This window comes from Phyllopteryx taeniolatus, chromosome 3 (genome assembly GCF_024500385.1).
Source record: "Phyllopteryx taeniolatus isolate TA_2022b chromosome 3, UOR_Ptae_1.2, whole genome shotgun sequence".
In the NCBI taxonomy this organism is placed as follows: Eukaryota; Metazoa; Chordata; class Actinopteri; order Syngnathiformes; family Syngnathidae; genus Phyllopteryx; species Phyllopteryx taeniolatus.
In genome coordinates, this window is record NC_084504.1 from 6,396,140 (window position 1) to 6,422,527 (window position 26,388).

A 26,388-nucleotide genomic window follows, 5' to 3' on the forward strand; every position below is an offset into this window, starting at 1 on the left:
ATATTCAAAGCTATCACCTATCATTTTAAAGTACTTGCTGGACAAAGTTCAAATGCCCAGCATAGCCTTGATTCGTTTGGTTTATGGTTCTGCTTCATGTTCCAAGTAACGTCTTGATAGAAGTTCCAGGGTATTTTTTTTTAATCTGCTGATGACAGTCAATGTATCAAGCTCTTGTGCCAAACACACTTGCGTGCACAATGATGTCCAACTGTGGAGTATCGTGTTATTTTTAAAGCATCTTCGTCTAAGGGCCTTACTGAGCTGTGCTAACAGATGATGCACGTCATGTCATCCCTGTCAGGTTACATACAATGACAGCCCCTGAAGATCTCGGCTGGGGCCAATGGGTCTCTAAATGTTCACCATCAACATGGCTGTGTTGACAGATTGTATGCATTTATTTAGTAAGTCACGTCTTATTGAGCAACACAAATGAATGAAATGAAATCACTAATGTGTTCAAGAGTTACCCAAGTTATTTCCGGGGTTTTGTGTTTCCTTGGTTTTGGGGGGGGTCAGCTGACACCGTTCGTCCAATTAGACGAGTCCACATGCAGAACCGCGGAGCACCGCTTTGATAAAGGCAGCTTGTCAGCGACGCAATGGCTCACTCACACAAAGCTGGTTACAGCCCCGAAACACTCAGGACCAGTCCGGACGAATGCAGTTCCGTCGTACACAGGACACTGTAGTAGGCAGCCTGCCACCGTTTCTGGACATACCCCGGCGCTCAGAGTAATCTTCATCCCACCGGGGCAACGACAATTTGGCTCACCGTAGTATCCATTTTCGTCACATAGACTCGTCGAAGGGCAAAAAGGGCGAATACGTTCTTGGCTGTCGGTTGCTACCCACGCGCGCTCCCTTGATAAACTAGTTAGTCCATTATTTCCCAACTGGCTCTTTGAGAGAAGGCAGGGCGCAGCGGTGCTTACAGCGGTGTGAAAGTGTGAAGCTTATACGGGAAGGAGCCGCCAGTCCGCCATGGAGAACGCACACACGAAGAGTGTGGAGGAAGTTTACTGTTATTTCTGCGTCAACGAGAGCACAGGGCTCTCTCTGGACGAGGTGAAACGACAGCGGGAGAAATGGGGCATGAACGGTACGCCACTTTCAACTTCTCAAGTCACTGCGCCTGTGAATGAATGAGCGGTCCGGAGCCGTTTCGAATGTGGGCTAAAAGTCAACGTGAGCCGGCCGGGTTACCCGAGCGACCGGTGACACCGGTGACCTGAGCGATCCCCGCTTCTGACTTGTTACTCATGACCACATCGTGACTTTGGGGCCAGTGCGAACGTGGTTCATGTACAGTGTATTCGTTCGGTTTTGTGTTCGCTTTGTCATAGCCACATGGAAATATGTGCATATTGTCGAAGTGTACATTTGCGTTGCAGGTGAAAGTTATTAGTCCACGTGTGCACACAGCATGCATCATTTCAGTCAACGATAATCCCTTTTATCCAGTTCATTTCCGTGATCTCAGCCTTCTCGGTAATACCTGGTATTGAATCTCTTTCTCTGATTCGAGTGGATTTTAAAAAGTTGTCCAAAATTCCCATTGTGACATTAGATGTCATACAATGTATTTGGAAGTTCCTAATAGGCTACATTATCTGATATTGTATATTGTTTAAAATGAAGTCTACTGTAGGTAGTTAGTTTGAATGACAATCTTGACAGGTCACTGTCATTAAGTATCTCTGCTGTTTTGACATGTCCTGAACTATTATTGAAGTTCCTATTTTTTTTAAGCAGAAGCAAATGTCACATGTCCATCTGGTTAACTATTTGACATCTATTTCTTTCTTTTTTTTTTTTGTTGCATCCTTGGCATGCTTCCCTTGACAGAGTTACCAGCAGAGGAAGGTAATTTCAGTGATACTACACTGTTATGTCATATTACAAATATCTCTCTTTGAATGATTGTTTAATAACTCTCTCATCCCTTTAGGGAAATCTTTATGGGAGCTTGTCCTTGAACAGTTTGAAGACTTACTCGTACGAATTCTTCTGCTTGCTGCCTGTATTTCTTTTGTGAGTATATCAATTCTTTTCTTTTACTCTTCGGGGTTTGAGTTCGCTGGTGACCTTCTGATGTTTGTCATCATAACCCTTCCCTGTTGTTAACGCATTTGTAGACCAAGCACTTACAGGAGCCAGCCTTGCATCCTGAAAATAGCCTCCTCTTTCCATGTCTTACTGAAACGGTGTCCATGTGCAAGTGAAAATTAACGATGGTATTAGTGTTGAGCCCTGTGTGACGAATGGCTGGGATATGGTGTAGGCAGCACAGGGTGCTGACGTGTGAATGTCTTAAGTTATGTGCACATCGGGTAGTTAAACACTTGAAGGTTTTGCGATCCATCTGAAGAATTGTGACAACACCAGCTTTAAGTTGTGTCTGGCTCACTTAACTCGGCAACATAAAACATCAGTGTCAAGATCTAGACATGATAATAATAATAATTATTATTACTAATTAGTAATAAATGCACAAAAGTGAGATCACTACAAATTGTTGTGAATTGTCAGGAGTTGGTCTTATTGCCCTCTTCTCATTCTGAATCTTAATTCTTCAGCTAACCAAATGTGTACTCCGTGTTAACAGTTTTGGGAATGCCCATTTCTGTTGTCGTATGACCGTGCTATGGATATGTGTGACCAACTCCACATAACTCTAATTCTCTCTCTCTCAGGGGCTGCTTACTTACAATACTGTTTTTAACTGAAAACCCTGTTTTGGCCATTCATTTACATGACAGGGTGGTACGGTGTGCGACTGATTAGCACATCTGCCTCACAGTCCTGAGGACCCGGGTTCAAATCCAGCCTCACCTGTGTGGAGTTTGCATGTTCTCCCCGTGCCTGTGTGGGTTTTCCCCGAGTACTCCAGTTTCCTGCCACATTCCAAGAACATGCATGGTAGCTTAATTGACGACTCTAAATTGCGAATAGGTGTGCATGTGAGTGTGAATGATTGTTTGCCCATATGTGCCCTGTGATTGGCTGGCGACCAGTTCAGGGTGTACCCCGCCTCTCGCCCAGAGTCAGCTGAGATAGGGGCCAGCACGCCCGTGACCCAAGTGAGGATAAGCGGTACGGAAAATGGATGGATGGATTTACATGACAAACATCATTTTGGAGCCTGAAATTGCAAACATTTGAAAAGTAATTTGAAAGGGGCATTGTAATTGTCCATGTAAACAAAGGAAAAGTAAATTTGGCATTGCAAAAGCCTCAGTGGCAGGAAACTGGACTGTCACTAAAGTAAAGTGTACAGTTCTGTATGTTGTTTTTTTACATAAATGGCACAGAAAGTAAAGAAATTTGTTTTGGTAAATTCTTTGTCTTTGTGTAAAAATGCTTTTGGCAATAAATATTATACCATTGGAAATCCTGTGTATTACTTTTTAAACCTTTTTAAACAGTACCACATTTGTAAGGAACATGCATTTGTGGGATGAGTAGGAGAGCAGAGTATGTGGGTTGCACCCATGAACAATTTGCCAAAATCTTCTCCCCAATGCCAAACATCTTATTTTGCTGTGGCCATCAACTGTTGTTTGGTATTTGGTAGATTGGATGATTCAGGTTTGAAGAAACAAGACATTGGCAATTTAACAATGTACCGTTTGTATCGTTAAATGAATTTTAACAATCGGATACCTCAATAACGTGTTGAAGAACCATACACAGCTATAACAGCCTGGCCCCTCCTCCTCATACTGGTCACCAGGATGGCCACACACAACTAAGGGATGGCATCCCATTCTTTGACCAGCTTTTGTCAAAGTGTTCAATGTGGTTGAGGTCAGTACATTGCATCCTCTCCACTCCCAAATTGTGGAGGTAGTCTCTGATAAATCCCGCTCTGTGTAGGTGAGCATTGTCATCTTGGAGGACAGAGACATCTTGGAGATATGGGATTGCCACTGGTTGCATAATCTCACCTGGATTTATCTCTGCAATTAGATTACTTCCAATGATGAGAAGCCTTGTTTTTCCGGTGAGAGAGAAGCTGCTCCACACCTCAACCAAAAGATGTTAGTTTATTGGTCAGAACTCAGCTGAGCCTCTTCCGCTGCCACGGGAGGCACAATCTCGACTCATTCCTGAACATAGCTTTTGTCTACATGTTCAGGTTCCAGTGCATATAATGGTAAAGGTCAGTCATGGCAGGCCCCCTCAGATTGGCTGTGTGCAGTCTGTTTCAGATTGTCTGGGCAGAGAGACTTTGGCCGTATCGTCCTCCAAGTACTGACAAGGGGATGAAATTGTCTTCTTGGAGTGTCATCTTCTTGGGACACCTACTTCGCAGCCTCTCTCTGACATTGGCACTTACAGTATATGGAACTTGGCCTTCAGTTTGAAGATGGTACTAAGACTCACTCCAAACAATTCTGTTTTGCAGAACACCAGCTTCAAGTTGCCCTATTGTACGTGCCCTATCCAGAGCAGTCAAATGTGGCATGGCAATTCTTGGAGCAGACAACCACTGATCACTGTGGCAGGGCCCGTGTTCACAGGTGCTGCCAATTAGGTGCCTGATGGGGAACCAGATGCTCAAAAGAGTCAAGAGTCAGTCATACATTACACAGCTTTGCTGCTCATCACATAAATCAATGTTCCTTACAAATGTGGCACCATTAAATGGGTAATAATAAACAGTCTTTTCAACAGTATAAGATTTATTGCCAGGAAGCAATCTTCCAAAAAAGAAAAAAATCTACCAAACACAAATTTCGTTACTTTTTGTGGTATGTTTAGTTTTTGCGTCTGTTGAATCACACTTATTATTCAGTATGTCAACTTTTAACAGATGAAGGCAAAATACTGTTTCAGATAGGGGTGCCCCAATCTGATCTTTGAGATCGGAAATCGGTCCGATGTTAGCAAAAAAACGAGGATCGGCTTGGACTGGATCTAAAATCTCCCGTTTTATCACTCTTATACAAGCAGTCCATTCCATGCTCCGCTCCAGCACTTCTATCCAGGGGTGCCCGGACGGTGACACACAGTCACAACAACCAGTTGCTAAGGTGCTAACAAAAGCAGCAAGGGATAAGAGTGAATGTTGCTCGCTTTAAGTTATTTATTGACACTCCGGTTGAAATTCACTGTAAAACTAAACTCACACAGCCAAATAATGAAACCTATTGAATGTTCAAATATATCAGACTTCATTTCTTTCTTCATATTTGTTCAGAAAACTTGCTAGCTCAAAGCTAACACACAATGAATGAAAAACACAGTTGACGAGCTAACGAAAATTTGCATCAAACTCGCATTTATTTCACTCAAAATAATATATATTGGTAAACAAACGCTGCATAAACATATACAAATATAACAATACTCTGTGAAAGTCTGTGGAAAAACGAGTTACTGCATAATAACATTCTTCGATCAGATTGGAAGTGATGAAGTTGGTTCGGGACATCCCTAGTTTCAGAATAACATCTAGGAGGACAGTCGGTGCGCATGCACTTTATGTACAAAATGGCATTGCCAACTACTGCCTGGCATACATATTACAGCATTTTTTTTGTAGTTTTTGCAGGTTCATCTCAATTGTAGTGTAAATGTAAGCATTATATAAAGTGAAAAGAAAAGAAGTCAATGTGCATGTGGATGTGGCATGCAGTGTACAGTAGCCAGTCAGGTGATATGGAGGTGTCAGTGGTTGCTGTCTGACAAGGGAACAGAGCCCGGCTCAAGACCAAATTTGGGCCCTCGGTGCTCAGTGTGTTCACACCTAATATGTAACCTGTTCAGAAGTAATCAAATAAAACCTGAAATGTGTATTAGAAATAAACTGTTTCTCAAAATAACTACATTGAACTGAAATAAATGTGCAAGGTTTAATGAGTGGTTATTGAGATAACGACATCGAGTTTACAACCCACAGAGCTACAAGATTGATCAGTTATGCTTGGTTTGCCTGTTGTTACGTTTTAATCCTAAACACATGTTCAGACAAGTGATACCTCTTGGCACACATTTCCATGGACACATGCTTGAATGCAACATTTCTCAAAATAATCATAAAATGCATTGAGTCAACTCTGCGATTAATGTATTTAATGATAATAATTACTCATTGAAATTATGTTGTAACATCAACATCTATCTGTGTTAAGCATTGTCCTGCTGCACTGATTCATGTGACATGGCTGTTTGACACATCGTATTGGATATTTGCTGATTGCTTTGGGACGTTGAAGTTTTTTCACGATAGTTTGCACTGAAAACAAGCCAAGTGAAAATCAGTGTAATTTTAGTTTTGGAGCATGTTGAAATACAATACTTTCTGCATTAGTGATCCTGATGTCAAATTTCTGTCAGCTGACTAGCTCCCATTTACATGGATTGAATTAATGCTGTCACACTGCCACCAAGATTGCATTTCTAATGGCGTACTGACCTGTACCTTTAAAGTAATTTATGTTTCGTGTGCTGGTTTTAGGTCCTGGCCTGGTTTGAGGAGGGAGAAGAAAGTATTACTGCATTTGTTGAGCCTTTTGTAATTTTACTCATTCTTATTGCCAATGCCATCGTTGGCGTGTGGCAGGTGAGTAGTTATCAATCTCATCAATTCACTTTTTAAACATACCGCAATTTGTCCATACACCATTACCTCGTGTTTGCATTTTGCTGTTACAATTCACCCACAAACTAGACACTACCATCCACACCTATTCGTCAATAATGACAAATACTGTTGTGAACGTTAGGATTCTAAAACACTAACAGTACACATTTTATAAACATATCTGCTGATACATCATAAAAGTGCTCCCATTTGTTTGTTTATGTGATAGCTTAAGCAAGCCAGAAACGTCTACCACCAAAGCTGCAAATTGTTTTTCATTAGTCAAGTCATAGGTAGGCTTTACACGATCAGGATTTTTGGGGCCGATCAGCGAGTTTAAAAAAAAAAAAAAAATGGTAACCGATCACAAGATGGAGCCATGTGTCAGTAAATGAACAAATGACTTGTTCATTTACTGTATATACTTGTGTACTGAAAATTAGACTTACACCGATCTGATCGTCTTGATCGGTATCGGTCGATAATTAGCATTTTATGCTGATCGGTTTTAATGTCATAATTCGGCGATCCCATCAATGACGTCATTGATCGGCTCTGCAAAAGACATTGACTCCGTGTGACCATCGTGTACAGTATATTTGAATCCAAAAGCTACTTTATTTTTAGCCTTGTCGCGTGTCTTTTGACATAGTACTGTAAATATATGACCACCAATAAAGTTATTGAAAAAAAAAAAAAAGAATGTCGGCGGACAGACAACACGTCTGAGACAGACAACACGTAATGCCTGGATCAGACTATAAGACACATTTGGTCTTTCACGATTGCACTATGTCAGAATACTGCAATAAAATCTTGTGTTCTGATACCACCGCATCCCGTCTTTTACGATCACTAGGCTTTATCTTGTCAACTCAAACGCGAACGGATACACTCGTTACAATGGCGACGACAACAACAATAGATCGCGCAAATTTATTAACGTGTGGTGGTCATCACCGTTGCTCGGGAGAGGGCGTTCATTCAAGGATTGCTTGAGCTATGTTCACGTACTTTTAATACGATACGGCTCGCAAGCAGCCAACAAAACGTTATGTAGCCTAGCAAGCTAGTGCTAGCACTAATGGTTGTACGTAAACATGCAGACGTTCTCCTGCTGTAAAGTTTCGGTGTGCGTAGTAATTTAATTACAATGAAGTAATTTATTAAAACTATGTGAACATACCTCAAGCAATCCTTGAATGAAAGTCCTCTCTTGAGCACTGGTGACGACCACCACACGTTTTCCCCCATTTTGTTCTTATAATACACATGGCGCAATCCCGCCATGGTAATGAGTGTATCCGGTCGCGTTTGAGTTGACAAGATAAAGCCCGGTGATCGTAAAAGACAGGATGCGGTGGCATCAGAAGACAAGATTTTATTGCAGTACTCTGACATAGTGCAATCGTGAAGACCAAATTTGTCTTGTAGTCTGATCCATGTATTGTGTTGTCTGTCCCACAACGCTGCCGTTTTTTTATTTTTTATTTTTATATATATAACTTGATTGGCAGCCAGATATTTAGAGTACTACGTCAAAAGACACGCGACAAGGCTAAAAATAATTTTAAAAAAAAATAAAAACTAGGTTTTGGATTCAAACATACGGTACACGATGGCGACGCGGAGTAACTGTCTTTTGCGAAGCCGATCAATGACGTCAGCGAATTATGACAATTCAGCCGATCAGCATAACATGCTAATTATCGGCCGATACCGATCGAGTCGATCAGATTGGTGTACAGTCTAGTCATAGGTACATGAGTAGACACAAAAGTCCTGCACAACATGCTTGTAAAGGTAAATTCCATCATTTGTCTGCTATAAAAGTTCCTCTTCTTTATATAAAAAAAATAGAATTGTATATTTTTAGGGGTTTGGCCTCTTTGCATTCATTAATCAGCATATACATATTTGAATGAATTTGTCACAGTGTTCAACGAAAGGCTGAATGTTACATCACACAGTCTGTGCTACAGAATGATAATCTACTCAAATTAGCTGTCTCCATCTACAAACTCCTTACCATGCACTTTAAACGGGTAAAAATGAGCTGCACTTGTCACTCAGTACAGTGTTATGAAGTTTGCGCATTAAATTGAGTTTATGCTGATTTTAGGAACGCAATGCTGAGGATGCCATTGAGGCGCTGAAGGAGTATGAGCCTGAGATGGGGAAAGTGTACCGACAAGACAGAAAGACAGTCCAGAGGATCAAGGCTAGAGACATTGTTCCTGGAGACATCGTTGAAGTTGCTGGTAGGAATACATGCTCTTCGATGTTCATGTGCATATGGTCAATTTGCCTGTGTTATTATCCATCCATCCATTTTCCATACCACTTATCCTCACTAGTGTCGCAGGCATGCTGGAGCCTATCCCAGCTGACTCTGGGCAAGAGGCGGGGTACACTCTGAACTGGTCGCCGGATAATCACAGGGCATATACAAACAAACAACCATTCGCACACACATTCACACCTACTGGAAATTTAGTCTTCAATTTACCTACCGTGCATGTTTTTGGGATGTGGGAGGAAACCAGAATACCCGGAGAAAACCTACGCAGGCACGGGGGGAGAACATGCAAACTCCACACAGGCGAGGCGGGATTTGCACCCGGATCCTCAGAACTGAGGCAGACGTGCTAACCAGTCGTCACCGTGCCGCCCCTGTGTTATTATTTCAACATAATGTGGCTGTGTTTGCAAAGATGTTCTGAAGCGGTTAACAGATTCCTAAAACTTCTTATGCAATTGTAGTTAAAAACATTTAAATGGAAGGAAACATTTGAATGTCAGACTACTGAAAACGCAAGCAGGCCAATTTTGAGGTGATGAGGTTCTCTACTATAAAATGTTTTCATATTGTCTTATTGGGTATCTTGCAAATGCTATATTAAGCTGTATTTTTGGATGTATGGATGGCTTCATGTTTCAGATGTAGGTACACATCACATCACATGACTGCATCCTCACAGGATTTACTCCTCTGCTGATTATGAAACTGTGCTCATTCATGCTGATGTCCAGGCAACCCTCCCACAGTTCTTACAAAAGGATCAATTGACTGACGTGTCTGTGGAATGCTGGAGTCTTTGAGCTCTAGTATTATCTTGGAACTGTGTTTAACCCTTAGCCTATGAAGTGATGCAGAATCTTTCTGTGTGTAGCGCTTGCTTTTATTTATAGCTAGTCATAGGTGGTTTGGATTATGGAATGCTGTATTTATAGCAGGCATTGGTGAAGATGACAGGTGTCTGGTCCCAACCACATACTATATGCCCCTCTGTTTGTTTTTTGGCACACATGGTGGGTTACAGGAATGTGTAGTAACCTTGAAAAGGGCAAATAATTTGATTTTGGGTGAAAAGTCAGTAGAAACAGTTGTCTTTGCTTCAGGAGCTTGAGGCGTAATAAAAAATACAGCATAACTGCAGAAAATACAAAGCTCAGGTGACTCAGATCTTTACAATATTCATTTTCATGAATAGTGTTTTCCTGAACCTTCAATGTGACCTATGGCTTGTCTGATGATTGGTCAGCTCGCTTCTGGACATGCAATTGTGTGTGTGGCCACTATTGATCTTCCAGTGCTTTGTATTTTTTCTGACAGGTCTTGTCAGATGATTGAAGACTGGTCCATTGTATCCTGACAATCAAAGTTTTACCCCAATTGATTTGTTTCTCCAAAGACAACTTTTTACTGTCTACCTGTATAAGCGTACTGAAGAATTAAGAATAAATGTCTCAAAATAACCCGCAATATTACATGTAGATGAAACTGAACTGACATTGGGCAAGAGGTGGCGTACACCCTGGACTGTTTGCCAGACAGAGACAGAGTAAAACAACTATTTACAGTTGACACTCATATTTATGCGTATGGGCAATTTTGTCCCTTCACTGAACTTAACATGCATGTTTTTAGAGTGTGGGAGGAAACCTGAGTACCTGAATTTCTAGCTGAATTTTGTCATTTCATAAGACTGGTTGCACTGTATATTGCCAGTTTACATTTTTGTTCTATGTTGCTTTCTCTCCTTTTCACAGAGAAGCCTATCTCAGTGGGTTTGTTCTGAGCTGACTGTGAGGTTGTTAGCCTGGTGGGTGGCAGAGTTCTGTGAGAAGGGTAGCAAGGGGGAGGCTCTAATCTGCTGCTATTGTGTCCAAGAGAGATGGCCTTATAGGGAAGCACTTTGTGGAGAAGGCTACCCCACCATGCTCAATGCACAATGACCCTACCCATCAGCACTGCACCCTCCACTAGGATTCCAGACACCATGGATCGTATGTGGCATTTAATGTGGTCTGCCAAATGTCTAGTGTCACTAAGGGAGTGTCTTTTGGCAAAGGTTCATGACTTATCAGCAAGCCTGAGATATCATCTTGCTGACTGGGGCTGTTGGCATGAGAAACTCAAACTTTAAACATAAGTTTCATCAAAACCAAATGGATAAAATTGATACAAATTATATCTGAAATGGTAGGTTAATTGAAAACTCTAAATTGCCCGTAGGTGTGAATGTGAGTGCGAATGGTTGTTTGTTTGCATGTGCCCTTCGATTGGCTGGCAACCAGTTCATGGTGTACCCCGCCTCCTGCCCGATGACAGCTGGGATAGGCTCCAGCACGCCCGCGACCCTAGTGAGGAGAAGCGGCTCAGAAAATGGATGGAGGGATAGATTAGCTAACACATTATGGGTACATTCTCTGATACTAACACAGCAGGAATCATAGATGAGGAAGAATTATTCATATTTTTCTATATAGTATTGGGAGGATTTGGGTAAAATCACTTTAATTTAGTGTAATTTGCATTTCTTAACTTCCTTGCTATAATACAATGAGTCAAAAGATCCTAATTGTTAAATGTATGTAGTGCAAATAGCTTAACTTTTCGAATAATGAATTACTCTTGGTTACACCCTGTTAATTTGGACAAAAGCTTCAATGCGCTTAGTTTTTGTTGCCATGGGAACCGCGATAGAGTTCCATGCTATGTAAAAGCCGAGCTGGCGACTGCTTAAGATTCATAACGGCAAACGGCAAAGCAGAGCTCTCAAGGAGACTGTGCTGTTATTGCATAACAGAAGTCAGATCACTCCCAAATGTTTTTGCATCAGAGTCGACACGAGATTGACTTCAATCCTATTGTTAGCTGTATTTGAGATTTTTTTTGGGCTTTGTTTACTGCCATCAAGGTGGCAGATGTACAAACTCCAATTCCAATGAAATTGTGACATTGTGTAAAATGTAAATAAAGACAAAATACAATAATTTATGAATCCTTTTCAACCTATATTCTATTGAATACACTACAAAGACAAGATATTTAATGTTCAAACTGATGAATGTAAATCTTTTATTAATTTCCCCCCCCCAATATTTTCTCATTTTGAGTTTGCCGCCTGCAACACGTAGCAAAAAAGCTGGGAGAGGGGCAACAGAAGAATGAGGAAAGTTGAGGAATGCTAAAAAAAACACCTGTTTGGAACATTCCACAGGTGAACAGGTTAATTTGGAAAAAGGTGAGTGTCATGATTGAGTATAAAAGGAGCACCCCCGAAAGGCTCAGTTGTTCACAAGGAAGAATGGGGTGAGGTTCACCACTTTGAACAACCGTGAGAGCAAATAGTCCCAACAGTTTAAGAACAACGTTGCTCAATGTACCATTGCAAGGGATTTCATCATGTACGGTCCATAATATCAAAAGATTCAGAGAATTTGGAGAAATCTCTGCACGTCACCGGCAAGTCTGAAAACCGACATTAAATGCCTGTGACCTTTGATTGCTTAGGTGTCACTGCATTAGAAACTGGCATGATTGTGTAAAGGATATTGCCACATGGACCAGGAACACTTCACAAAACCTTTGTCAGTTAACACAGTTCGTCGCTACATCTACAAATGCACGTTAAAACTGTACCAGGGAAAGCTAAAGCCATATATCAACAACGCTGCTGGCTTTTCCGGCCTGAGTTCATCTGAGATGGACTGATGCAAAGTTCAAAAGTCTGCCGTCGTCTGATGTTTTTGGAAATCATGGGCTTTGTGCCAAAGAGGAAAAAGACCATTTGGATTGTTATCCTCGCAAAGTTCCAAAGCCAGTAGCTGTAATGGTGTGGAGGTGTGTTAGTCCCCCTGGCATGGGTAACTTGCACATCTGTGAAGGTACCATTACTGCTGAAAGGTACATGCAGGTTTTGGAGCAACATATGCTGCCATCCAAGGAACATCCTTTTCATGGACAACCCTTCTTATTTCATCAAGACATTGCCAAGCCACATTCTGCACATGTTATATAATAAGAGTGTCCCTTTGTAGTAAAAGAGTGCAAGTACTAGACTGGCCTGCCAGCAGTCCAGACCTGTCTGCCATTGAAAACGTGTGGCGCATTATGAAAACCAAAATTCAACCGTAAAACCGGACAGTTGAGCAACTGAAGTTGTACATCAACCAAGAATGGAAAATAATTACACCTACAAAGCTTCAACAATTAGTGTCTTCGGTTCCCAAACGCTTATTGAGTGTTGTTTAAAAAGAAAGCAGATGTCACAGTGGGAAAGATGCTCCTGTCCCAGCTTTTTGTCTTGTTTTGTCGGCATTAAATTCAAAATGGGTGAATAGTTGGGGGGTTTCCAGTTTGAACATTAGCTTGTAGTGTATTCAATTGAATATAGGTTGCAAAGGATTTGCAAATCAGTCACTGATGGTGTAGTGGTACATTTGCCTGACTTTGGTGCAGCCAGCATGGGTTCAGTTCCCATTCAGTGACGGTGTGAATGTGAGTGCGAATGGTTGTCTGTTTCTGTATGTGCGACTGACTGGCGAACAGTTTAGGGTGTAGACTGCATTTTGCCCAAAGCCAGCTGGGATAGGCTCCAGCGACCTGCAACCTTGAACAGGATGAGAGGTGTTAAGAATGGATGGATTTGCAAATCATTGTGGTCTGTTTTTATTGGTTTTGCACAACTTTGTGCCAACTTGATTGAAATTGGGATTTGTAGTTGCTTTGCCCATGAGCTAATCACTCTGGTCCTCACGTTGTGAACTATATACCCCTCTATCATTGATGTATAAATAAATTTGGATACTACAGTGGAGCCAGGGTCCTCGTCATTTCATGCATGTTGCTCAGTTTTAACATGAAGTAAAATGTTTGGCATTCATGAGTTACCTGGAATTTCCCATTTTTGTAGCCTGTAGACCAGGGGTGTCAAAATCTTTGTCACGGGGCACATTGTTGGTACGATTTTCCACAGAAAGGCCGTTACGACCTTGAAACCATATAAATGTTTCATTGCCTCATCATCATAGCATTTTATATATTTTTTATATATATATATATATATATACATACACACACACACACACACAACAAAATGATGGATAACTGGGTTTCAAATCAGAAGTCAAGGATAATAGTTTGTTCAACTATTGTTCAAGCTACTGTAAAAATGGGTTTGGTAACAAACAAACAAATGCTTGTTATAGCTCATTATTATGTATTGCATGTTACAATGTGGAATTTTGGTACACATTTTAGCAAGAGGTGTGAATGTGAGTGCGGATGGCTGTTTGTTTCTATGTGCCCTGCGATTGGCTGGCGACCGGTTCAGGGTGTACCCCGCCTCCCGCCCGTAGATAGCTGGGATAGGCTCCAGCAGCCCGCGACCCTAGTGAGGATAAGCGGTAAAGAAAATGGATGGATGGATGGATTTTAGCAAGAATCATGGAAGTTAATTTGCTTTCACCGGCCACAAAATGATGTGGTCCCCTGGGATGTGAGTTTGACATGCCTGCTATTTGGTTTTATTATATCCATTTGATACTCTTTTCAGAGGTGTTGCTAGAGGATTCAAATACATAACAGTTAACAGTATTTTATTTCATATCTTATCAAATGATTAATTGGTGTTGTTTACTTGTTCGACTGTAGCATGTATTTTGAGTAACTACTGTATCACTGAATCATGTGTAACTACTGTATTGATGTACCATGTGCTGTACTAATCTATTATTTGTAGTGTTAATTATACGTGGACCCGAGGAAGATTAGCAAACTGCTACGGCACAAGATAATGGGGATGTCGACAACGGCTTCTGCTTGAGACAGTCATTGATATCTTCATCAAAATACTTTTGCCTATAACACCAAAAATTTGGCATTTGATCACCAGCACTTGCTTAAATTGCAATCATCCAGTGATTTTGAGTTCGTAACTACGATGGTTGCCGCCGAACTAATTAAGATAGCTACCTTTAAACAACAAACAATGGCGGGGTGCACTCAAGCTATCTAATTTTCTGGGTCACACTGAGAATAAGCACATCGACAAATTTACTTCAAACTTCACAGAAACAAGAATAATAATAATGACTCACGTCCATATAGTTTTCTATTGTGTCTGAATCTTATAAACGTGTGATTTTCGACAACGGAAACACTTTTTGCAGTCAGAGTTGAGCTGTAAAAACCACAAGGAACATTTTCTTCTTAGTCAAAACTTTGAATAGACACTAACATAACTTAAATAACGTGAATGAAAACTCACCCCATAAGAATCTGAAAAGTATTCCTGTAGACGTCATTGCCTCTGATCAAATAAGGTCCGTCAGTGTTCTTGTTGTCGTTTTCCCTCGCCAGTCACTTTCACTTTTTGCAGTCAGATTTGTGCTGACACAGACATGAGTTTTTCAGAGCCACAAATAATGTCTGCGATTTACAAATACGTTTTAAATGTTGTGTGTGCATGACTTAACATTTGTAAAGATTTAATTCTGCTTGTGAATTGTTGGTGCGTTTGTGGATCAGCGGGCATTGTGCATTTATTTTTTTAGACAAACATAACTCAGTTTTCAAGATTATCACACACACAGATTGACAATATTCACACGTGTGGGAAGTCTCGTCCCTCCATCCGTTGGCGGCAGTGTTGTTGTCTCCGTTGATGACTTGACTGCACGTAATTTTTATGGGAATCCAACAGTCTATGGTCTGACCCTGCTGAAAACCACTGCGGTCAGGCGAGCCCCCAGCTGGAAAGATTAAATCAAGCCAGCCGCCCCAACGACTGTTCATACTAGGCATTACGGTAACACGCCGCCAACGAGCTGCTTGGGCCGACTTCAAAATTCACTAGGGTCGTGGGCGTGCTGGAGCCTATCCCAGCTGTCATCGGGCAGGAGGCGGGGTACACCCTGAACTGGTTGCCAGCCAATCGCAGGGCACATAGAAACAAACAACCATTCACACTCACAGTCATGCCAACAGGCAATTTAGAGTCTCCAAATAATGCATGTTTTTTGAGATGTGGGAGGAAACCGGAGTGCCCGGAGAAAACCCACGCAGGCACGGGGAGAACATGCAAACGCCACACAGGCGGGGCCGGGGATTGAACCCGGGTCCTCAGAACTGTGAGGCTGACGCTCTAACCAGTCGTCCACCGTTCCACCGACTTAAAATAATGAAACAAAATACTCTCTGTTATATGGCAACATGTCCACCACTGAGAGAAAGAACACTGTGACAGTGTTGCATCCAGGAAGGTTCTGAAGTTGCATTATATAATAAAGCTAATTTTAAACCTCCATATATGTCTGCCATTGACCCTGATTTCAAAAGATTATTTAAAAAAAAAAAAAATTAAATAAATAAATCCCTTAGTTATCCCAGAGCCAAACCAGTTCTGGGGTACACTAGCCCACCCAAGGACTGCAACTAAACCACGTTCATAAAAATCTGATGTGGCATTTCAAAATTGAAATTATTTATTTATTTTTTAAATCACACTGGGAATCACTGTTGGATTCCCATAAAAATGACTTGCAGTCAAGTAATTAACGGAGACAGCAACACTGCCGCCAAGCGGATGGAGGGACGGGCCTTCTCACACTAGTGAATATTCTCAATTTGTGTATGTGAATATCTTAAACTTCGTTACATTTGTCTAAAAAATAAATGCACAATGCCCGCTGATCCACAAACGCACCAACAATTCACAAGCAGAATTAAATATTTACAAATGATAAGTCATGCTAAATGCACACACAACATTAAAAACGTATTTGTAAATCGCAGACATATTTGTGGCTCTGAAAAACGTTTAAATTGCAGATACATTTGTGGATTTGAAAAACGTGTTAATTGCCGATATATTTGTGTAAATAATTTTGAGACAATTCTCTCCCCATAGATTGGCCGATTGTTGTGTATCCCCACACCTCCAACACTGAGTACTGTATGGTTCATACAAATAAGACACTGCTCATGGAATTACGTGCACATGTTTGGCTGACGCCCTTGTGCGGCCAAATTTCAGGATGACTTCAAATTGATCCCGGGCCGGACGAAATTGCTTCCGCCCCGCGGGCTGGGAGCTTGACATGTCTGTTTTAAACCAAATAAATGTATCTGCTTTTCCGTCATGCTTTTTTAAAAATGCTCTACACAGATAAAATAGACTCAGACCCAGCTACAGTAATAGTGCATTTTACAGCTTCTAGGGATTCCTAAGGATTTATGCTGTTAATTGTCAAAGACGTGCTCCTTTACAGCCACGGATTCGCAGAACAAGTGTGTGTGTGTGGGGTGTGGGGGGGTTTCAGACACATAAAAGGGAAATTAAACAAATTGCAGATAGTTGCCAGTACATCTTCATCTGGAGAGAGAATTTCTATTGAGGTGGCTGTTGAGGAAGGCTGCTTTGGAGAGCTGTCATGTCGACTCTTGTGTAATGGCCCTCTTGACTTGACAGGATGTCAACCTTTTGTCCTGCTGCCATCAGCACATGGACCTTCCTGGCTGCCCCTGAGGAAGCCTGGCCGGCTAAACCTCATGCTGTACCCTAACACACGGCAGAGGCAGGTGCCAGTCAAAGCTGCCAGCTTATGCTGTGCCACGGCCTCTCTTGCTGTTGAAAGTTCTATTTAAAAGGCACCTCTGTGAGTCATGCTGGGTGCAATGGATCACCAACCCCGAACTCTGTGGACCTCATCACCTGTTGGCAAACACAGAGGTGTAAAAGTGTGGATGTCTGATGAGATGCTTGGACCGCTACCAAGCAGGATGTTGACACAAAATGACAGCTGATTTACGCACACACTTGCAGGCCTGCAGTGCAACAAAGCCCTGGACAATCTAAGTGTTTCTTAAGAATTCAAAACTCAGCTGCAGGCACCATTGTTGGAAAGTCAGTCCAACTGGTATTTTGTTAAAAGTAATAACTTAAAGACAGGAAATGTTACATAACCACTGAGAATAGGCAAAAAAAATGTCATGTAAGGAAAACATTTACTTCCTGTGATACATCTTAAGGCAGTATAAATGTTAAAGCAGCGCTTTGCAACTGACATTGATTCTGACTGTATATCCCTGTGTGTATAGATTATATCCGTCACAATATGGAGTGCTGGAACAGTAGCCTGACCCATCTATGAGCCAGGATTAGTAACCTTCTTAGAAGTGACGCTTTTATTGTTCTAGTGGTTTCATGTTCGGATGCTCCTGTGTTAGATGTCAGTCCTTCTTAGAAATTCTGTCTGTCTGGATTGGACAATGCCCGCTGACAGATTAAGCTTTCTGGCACCACTGTGAGGACACTTAATGAGTTGCCAATCATCCTCTACCCTCTCCAAGGATCGTAACTGAAGCAACAATCCCATGTGTTCAAGTGCACGTAACTGCAAAAAGGCTGAAAACAGACAGTGAAAACGGACACCGGCCTGTTAATGGAATGTGTTATGATGATTTGTATTCTAAGTACAGTATCTAGTAGAGGGGCTTGTCCTTTTGTCTCTTCTTGTGATGTCGCAGTGATGTGGAGACAGCTGCCATCATACTGCCACATTTAAACCTGATCAGAGCATTGGGGAAGATATTTTTCCATTTTTGGCTTTGTTTATTGTTGGACTCTTCCCTTCTCTAAAGGTCACATTGGTTTTATATTACAACAGTGCTTCCCTTGTGGGCTCATCATATATAGTGCTGTGAAAAATTTATTTGCACCTGTATTGATTTCATTTTTTGGGGGAGGGGGTCATTTTTGCATTTTTAAGACATAATGTAGCGTAGATATTAATGAAAACTCACCCTATAAGAATCTTAAAAGGATTCCTGTAGACATTGCCTCCGATCAAAAAAGAAGTCCGTCGGTGTTCTTTTCGTCGTTGTCATTTGCCAGTCACTTTCACTTTTTTCAGTCAGATTTGCGCTGACACAGCCGCGAGTTCTTCAACAATGTGTCTTCATTCAGTTGACAACAAACAGAGCAATAAAAATTACTAGTACTTAAAATGCATGAGCGGATGCAAAAGTAGCCATGTGGCTCCTTTGAAACTGGTACCTGATTGGCCGACTGTCGTATCCCCACTCCCCCAACACTGAGTACTGTATATTTCTTCATGTACTCCTCATGGAATTACGTGCACATCTTTGGCTGATGCCATTTTGCGGTCCAATGTCATGCTGACTTCAAATTGATCCCGACATGTCTGCCCTACAATATAACTAAGTTTAAATAATTCTGCGAAGAAAAGTCAACCAAAATTCCTCCACAGCAATTTGAAAGACTTATCACACCACTTATCGCTAATGCTTGATTTATGTTACTGTCGCCAAGGGTTCAGGGGGCAGTTACTTTTTCACAATGGCACAGTCAGATAGGTTTGGATTTTTTTCCCATTATTAAATCTTTATTTTAAAACGGCATTTACTTTGGTTGTCTTTGTGAGATGTTAAAATTGGTTTAATTATCTGAGAAATTGAAGTGTAATAAATGTGCAAAGGAATCTCAAATCAAGATCGGCAAATACTTTTTCATGGCATTGTAGCTACTGTCTTGATGTCTACATGTTTTTACAGTATTCTTGCAAATGTTTGGGTGCTATATTTGTTGTTGAAGATGGGGCAAATATAGACTTACAGTGGGGCAAAAAAGTATTTAGTCAGCCACCAATTGTGCAAGTTCTCCCACTTAAACAGATGAGAGAGGCCTGTAATTTTCATAATAGGTATACCTCACCTATGAGAGAAAAAATGAGGGAAAAATATCCAGAAAATCAAATTTTTAAAGAATTATGTATTAATTTATTTATTAATATTAAATATTATTTATTGATTAAAATAAGTATTTGGTCGAACAAGCAAGATTTCTGGTCTACCTATGATGAAAATTACAGGCCTCTCATCTTTTTAAGTGGGAGAACTTGCACAATTGGGGGCTGACTAAATACCTTTTTGCCCCACTGTAGACATAGTTTGATATTTAGCCATCCCCAGTTTCATGCTGTACAGCATTATGAAGCTGAATTGGGTCACCACAATCCCAAATTGGTCTTTTCCTTTGAGACAAGCCATTTACGGCTCACAAGTCCTCTATTTCCTCCTCTCTTTGGCTGTCTTTCTCCTTTCCTGCAGTGATGTCAGCACTGACCAACAACCCCCCTCTGCAATTAGCTTCCACTTCCTCCATTTAGATTACATGACCAGCAAATTCCCACCTGCAGATTATAGCTTGTATCTTTTAAATTGGTTCATTTAGTTATGACACACAAACTGTACTAGACTAGGGGAGCAGTATCATGAACCGAACCACCATTAGCGGTTTTATGCAGTAGGAAATGTGTTTGATGTTTTTGCACTCACATTTTGTGTTTTTTTTTGGGGTTTCAGTTGGAGACAAAGTGCCTGCTGATATCCGTATATGTTCAATCAAATCAACAACTCTGAGAGTGGACCAGTCCATTCTAACTGGTAAGTTGATCAATTGTTTTCATCGAGCCAATTGTAGACATCCTACAGACTTTAGCTTTTTTTGTTTTGTTTACTGATCTAATGTAATCTATTGAAATAAAGGTGTAGTGGTTTTAATTACTTAAGGCACTAATGCTCTGTTCTGCTCTTGTACTTTAGCTTACTTGTACAGTTATGGGTCATTGTTTTGGTAATTTCCTTAAGTAGAGAAGATAGTCATACAAGAATAAACATAACTTAAATCTAAAATCACCACTGCATGTTGATAAATCGATGATGATGATGATGATGTTTTATCACAGTCTGCTGTCTTAACAATGAGACCTGTGCTTGTCTTTGCAGGCGAATCAGTCTCTGTCATCAAACATACAGACCCTGTGCCTGATCCTCGTGCTGTCAATCAAGACAAGAAGAACATGCTGTTCTCTGTAAGTGGAGTCGTTCAACAACTATGAAACATTCTATTGACATTGTTTTGTCAGTCAATGTTGCTGTATTTGACCCAACATTACTTGTGATTTCAGGGTACCAACATTGCTGCTGGGAAGGCTGTGGGTGTGGTGGTGGCCACAGGTGTTAACACAGAGATTGGCAAGATCCGTGATGAGATGGCAGCAACTGAGCAGGAGAAGACACCCCTGCAACAGAAGCTTGATGAGTTTGGTGAACAGCTTTCCAAGGTCATTTCCCTCATCTGTATTGCGGTGTGGATAATCAACATCGGCCATTTCAATGACCCTGTACACGGAGGCTCCTGGATCCGTGGGGCTGTCTACTACTTCAAGATTGCTGTGGCACTGGCTGTGGCTGCCATCCCTGAAGGTTTGCCTGCTGTCATCACCACCTGTTTGGCACTGGGCACCCGCCGCATGGCCAAGAAGAATGCCATTGTCCGTAGCTTGCCATCTGTGGAAACTCTGGGCTGCACGTCTGTCATTTGTTCTGACAAGACAGGAACTCTTACCACCAATCAGATGTCTGTCTGCAGAGTAAGTCTCACACAGTGCATTACTAAGTTGTTCGGGAACCAATGTTTAGTCCTCTTGTTTGTCCTGGTGTTTGAATAAGATGCTTAGTGGGCTGACCGTTATGGCTTGCTAAAGTAACACTGTGCAAACACAGTGTGATCATGCTGCAGCTTATTTAGCCAAAAGGCAACATACAGGTACTGTCTTGCCTACATTAAGTCGTTGGATGACTTGCTGTTTACTATATAACTGACCTTGCGTCATCAAGCTGAAAAGCAGCCAAAGAGTGCTTGCATTGTCTCTTTGGGATAAGCACCCCATGTTAAGATTGATATATGATTGTGTGAATGGTTTTACATCCGATTCACTCCGTTCCAACTTCAACACGTTCGAAAAATTCACGCCTCACGTGACATTACTCATCTAAGCTGCAACATTTTCACATTACCCACAATTCCATTTTTTGCACCAAAAAATTGCCCATTCATTTCCAATGGCACTAAAACACATTCATGTCGTTCCCATTCAAAATGTTCAGCTCATTCAATTCACCCTGGGATCGATTTTCAACATTCCAAAAATTCCTACCCATCAAAAATTTCACCATTTTCACCAAGTTTTTCCACTTTTTGACCCATGAAATGTCCAAATTAGGACATATTCTACATTATTGACTCCTGCTTCAACATTTCTCAACCGATTCGCACCGTTTCAACTTCTACGTTTTCAGCTCATTCTAGCCATCCTGTGAACCACTCCCATTACCCACATTTTCAAAATAAAAGCCCGAAATTCCAAATTGTTACAAATTTAGCTACAGTTTCCTTATTTCTCAACCGATTCGCACCGTTTCAACTTCTGTGTTCAGCTAATTCTAGACTTCCTGTGAACAACTCCCATACCCCTAAGTTCACAAATTTTCAAAATAAAAGCCAGAAATTCAAAACTTTTACAAATTTAGCTAGTTTCCTTATTTCTCCTCCGAATTGCACCGTTTCAACTTCTACGTGTTCAGCTCTTTCTAGCTATCCTGTGAACCACTCCCATTCCCCAAATTTCAAAATAAAAGCCCGAAATTCTACATTTTTACTAATTTAGCTAGTTTCCTTATTTCTCAACCGATTCGCACCGTTTCAACTTCTGTGTTCAGCTCAATCAAGCCATTCCATGAACTACCCAAAATTGCTAACATTCCCTAGATTTTCCAAATAAAAGCATTTCACTTTGTTCCATATCATTCAATTTCATTTCACATTATTCAATATCATTCCATATTATTTAATAACATTCTACATGATTGCAATCAGCATTCCTGCATTCACACGCAATTTTTCCAGGAATTGCAGTCTAGTTGTATAAAATATTTTAGTTGCCTGCTCAGTAATTCATCCATGCATCCATTTTCTGTACCGCTTTATCCTCACTAGGGTCGCGGGCATGCTGGAGCCTATCCCAGCTATCTTCATTTGAGCTTAAACGTTGCCATTAAAAGTTGTTGTGCTTTGACAAAAAAGAAAAGGAGCTCTTTGCGTAAATATTTATTTGTCACTGGAATGCATTGGTAATGAGCTTTATATGAGATTAAATATGATGCACACACACAAATATCTCTTTTAAAGTTTTTTTGCTCACAAGCTACCTGAAATTTAATAGGAATAAACATTTGTACTATTGGCCAAGCAGAAGTGAGACCAAATTATCTGTTGTATGTAGTGTTTGGGTCAAATCTGATATGGAGCTTCCCTCCATTTGCCGTTAGTGTCTGTATTCACCTTAACATTGCTCCTTGTGCGCGTGCATGTTTTTCCCAGGTGCCACAGCAGATTTTTACTATGACTATTTTATTATTATTATACATTTCTTGTAATGTCTGTGTGAGGGAGGTTAAAACATCTTCCTGTGTGATTCAGCCGTGCACTGGAGTTTCTTCAGGGTATTTCTCTTTCCACGGGGTCCCTGCCATGAGTCTGTGTGTTTACGCGTGTCTCATATTAGGCAGCAGACAAACTATGTTGTAACAGTACGGACTAATAGAAGCACTGCTTCTAAAGTCCACTTGTAATTTCTGAGGCTTCTACTGCCACCTACTGTGTCTTTAAAGGCAGCTGTCTGATGTCTCTAAAGTGCTCAAATGCTGTGTTGTGTGTTTGTGCCATGTTAATGCAATCCCCAGATGTTCATTATCAACAAAGCTGAAAGTGAGAACTTCTCTCTGTCAGAGTTTACCATCACAGGTTCTACTTATGCACCTGAAGGGGACGTGTGAGTATTATAAGGCAAATGACAATTGATTACCATAGATGGTAGATTGAATTTGATCCTGACTAAGATTCATATAATGTTCTTTTCCACAGGTACCACAATGGTAAACAAGTGAAATCCTCTCAGTATGATGCTCTGGTGGAACTGGCCACCATCTGTGCCCTGTGTAATGACTCGTCGCTGGACTTCAATGAGGTGTGGACTGCATTCTTCCCACCTTTTTAAATTGTATCATTCAAGCTCCAAATACTGCGAGAGCAGTTGCAAGTGCAGCAATACCTGGAGGTCAGACAATTAAATAGTCAACAATGAGGGTGACAACTATTCTTCAATTTCCTATATTGCGTATCCTCACTACGGTCTGGGGTGAGCTGGATGGAGACTATTCCAGCTGACTTTGGTAGAGAGGCACGCCTCAGTCCGGTCCGCACTGTTCTTACTGCATATTGTCATAAAACAGAAGCTCTCTTGTATTGGTTTGTCTGAGGATGGTGTGGGTTGGTTTAGGAACTACCTGTTGGAAAGATTCCATCACATTTAAATGACTCAACATTTGTCATGGAGTTCCTCCGGGCTCTATCTGAGACTCACTACTATTCTCTAGATACATTGATAATTAAGGTTATTGGTTGTTTTAAACTAGCGATCATTTCAACCTCAGGCAACAATAAAGTTGACCACCCAAATGACCAGACATCCCCTCACCAAGCTGCTTGCCACCCATTTGAGCACAAAGCGCGTCATAATGTAGAATGCAATACAAACTTTTCATGTTCACGAAGAAGCGCTACAAATGCTGGAGCCAACCGCAGCTAACTGCGGGCAGGAGGCGGTGTACACCCTGAACTGCTCGCCAGCCAATCGCAGGGCACATATAACCAAACAATCATTCACACTCACATTCATACCTATGGACAATTTAGAGTCTTCATTTAACCTACCATGCATGTTTTTGGGATGTGGGAGGAAACCGGAGCACCCGGAGAAAACCCACGCAGACACGGGGAGAACATGCAAACTCCAGACAGGCGAGGCCGGATTTGAACCCAGGTCCTCAGAACTGTGAAGCGGATGTGCTAACCAGTCATCATTCCCCACTAGATATCCATCCCATCCATCCATCCATCCATTTGCTGAGCCGCTTCTCCTCACGAGGGTCGCGTGCGTGCTGGAGCCTATCCCAGCTATCATCGGGCAGGAGGCGGGGTATACCCTGAACTGATTGCCAGCCAATCGCAGGGCACATACAAACAAACAACCATTCGCACTCACATTCACACCTACGGGCAATTTAGAGTCTCCAATTCATGCATGTTTTTTGGATGTGGGAGGAAACCGGCGTGCCCGGAGAAAACCCACGCAGGCACGGGGAGAACATGCAAACTCCACACAGTCTGGGTCGAGGATTGAACCCCGGTCCTCAGAACTGTGAGGCTGACGCTCTAACCTGTCGCCCACCGTGCCGCCCCACTAGATATTTTGATGCAAAATTAGCAAGGTGTGTCGAAGTGTCGCTTTATATTTGACCGTTTCATTGATGAAATTTTATAATTGCATGTTAGAGATGGCAGAACCTGCTCTCCCCACTATGGCAAATTCCTTCTTCTTTCTTTTCGTCATCTTCGTTAAACGCTACTTGTCTATTTGATTAAAAGGAAGGAAGTTTACTTCTTGACCTCACAAAAACCCGGGTAGGCTATCGCATTATCTAATAAAAATAGTCTGACCCTACTGTACCTGGAAGGACTGCTGGCATTGGCTCCAACCACCTGCATTGGGGTAGAAAATAGATGGATTAAAATGCAGGAGAATGTTTTAAATTTTGAATGGTATTTTAAAGCTGTGATTTCTGTAATGTTTTACTTTTAAATGTCAGCGTAATTATTCTATGTTCATCATGTTAAGAATTGTGTGCTAAGATTTATCTGCGAGCCAGATGCAGTCCTCAAAATAGCCATTTGCCTCGCAAGCCATAGTTTCCTGAACCCTGCCCTAAAGATTTCTACTGTACAGGGTAACAACATTTTAAATTTTGTCGTAAGTGTCTCAGTGTCCAACTTGATAATTCTCTCTGTTGTAAACTTCATGTCAATTAACTTCTTTAAAAAGGTAAAAAAATAAATAAAAATAAAAAATGGGAAATTTTTATTTCAGAAGTGTTGTTTTTCCTTTGAAGCCAGATGATTTTCCAGGTTTCTGGTAAATTTTTATCTGCACTTGATTATGGTGACCTTTTGTAAATGAATGCACCTGCCCATTGTCTGCACGATAGACTCTGCATATCACAGGGCAGTTTATTTGATCACAAATTGTAAAACCTTAACACATTTGGGTTTTTTTTTTATATACCAAGGTAGGTTGTGTAACTTCACTTCATATTTTATTTTGCAATCTTCAGAGTGTCTGCTGAACTATGCTAACATTTATTTTACAAGAAAGTAATAATTTACATATCCTCTGAAAAAAATACTCAATGCTAATTGATGATAATTTTAATATTCAATATATTTTAGGTGAAAGGAGTATATGAAAAGGTCGGTGAGGCGACAGAGACTGCACTGACCTGTCTGGTGGAGAAGATGAATGTCTTTGACACTGAAGTCCACAACCTGTCTAAGATTGACAGAGCTAATGCCTGCAACTCAGTGAGTGACACCAACTTCCTCCCTGCTCACATTGCATGTCTGCAGCAGATTTGCTCACTTTCTTTTTGGGAAACTTCAGGTGATCAAACAACTGATGAAGAAAGAGTGTACTCTGGAGTTCTCCAGAGACAGGAAATCCATGTCTGTCTACTGCACACCCAA

The 26,388-nt window shown here is 41.2% G+C and overlaps 1 protein-coding gene across 2 annotated transcripts in view; it reads left to right on the forward strand.

Annotated features, from left to right (window-relative positions):
• Positions 1 to 572: 572 nt before the first annotated feature.
• The window catches only part of atp2a2a (ATPase sarcoplasmic/endoplasmic reticulum Ca2+ transporting 2a), a 32,618-nt gene continuing 6,802 nt past the window's right edge, over positions 573 to 26,388 (forward strand). Inside the window, exons 1-12 of one of the 2 annotated variants that reach the window (XM_061766675.1) lie at positions 573 to 1,105; positions 1,852 to 1,869; positions 1,955 to 2,037; positions 6,470 to 6,574; positions 8,718 to 8,856; positions 20,271 to 20,351; positions 20,694 to 20,779; positions 20,876 to 21,340; positions 23,493 to 23,581; positions 23,674 to 23,776; positions 26,095 to 26,226; positions 26,306 to 26,388. The exon at positions 26,306 to 26,388 is cut by the window's right edge and continues 37 nt beyond it. In XM_061766675.1, the coding sequence (XP_061622659.1) occupies positions 988 to 1,105; positions 1,852 to 1,869; positions 1,955 to 2,037; positions 6,470 to 6,574; positions 8,718 to 8,856; positions 20,271 to 20,351; positions 20,694 to 20,779; positions 20,876 to 21,340; positions 23,493 to 23,581; positions 23,674 to 23,776; positions 26,095 to 26,226; positions 26,306 to 26,388 (1,502 nt within the window). In that variant the 5' untranslated portion in view covers positions 573 to 987. The remainder of the gene's footprint in view (positions 1,106 to 1,851; positions 1,870 to 1,954; positions 2,038 to 6,469; positions 6,575 to 8,717; positions 8,857 to 20,270; positions 20,352 to 20,693; positions 20,780 to 20,875; positions 21,341 to 23,492; positions 23,582 to 23,673; positions 23,777 to 26,094; positions 26,227 to 26,305) is intronic. The other variant, XM_061766676.1, reaches the window with a different exon arrangement.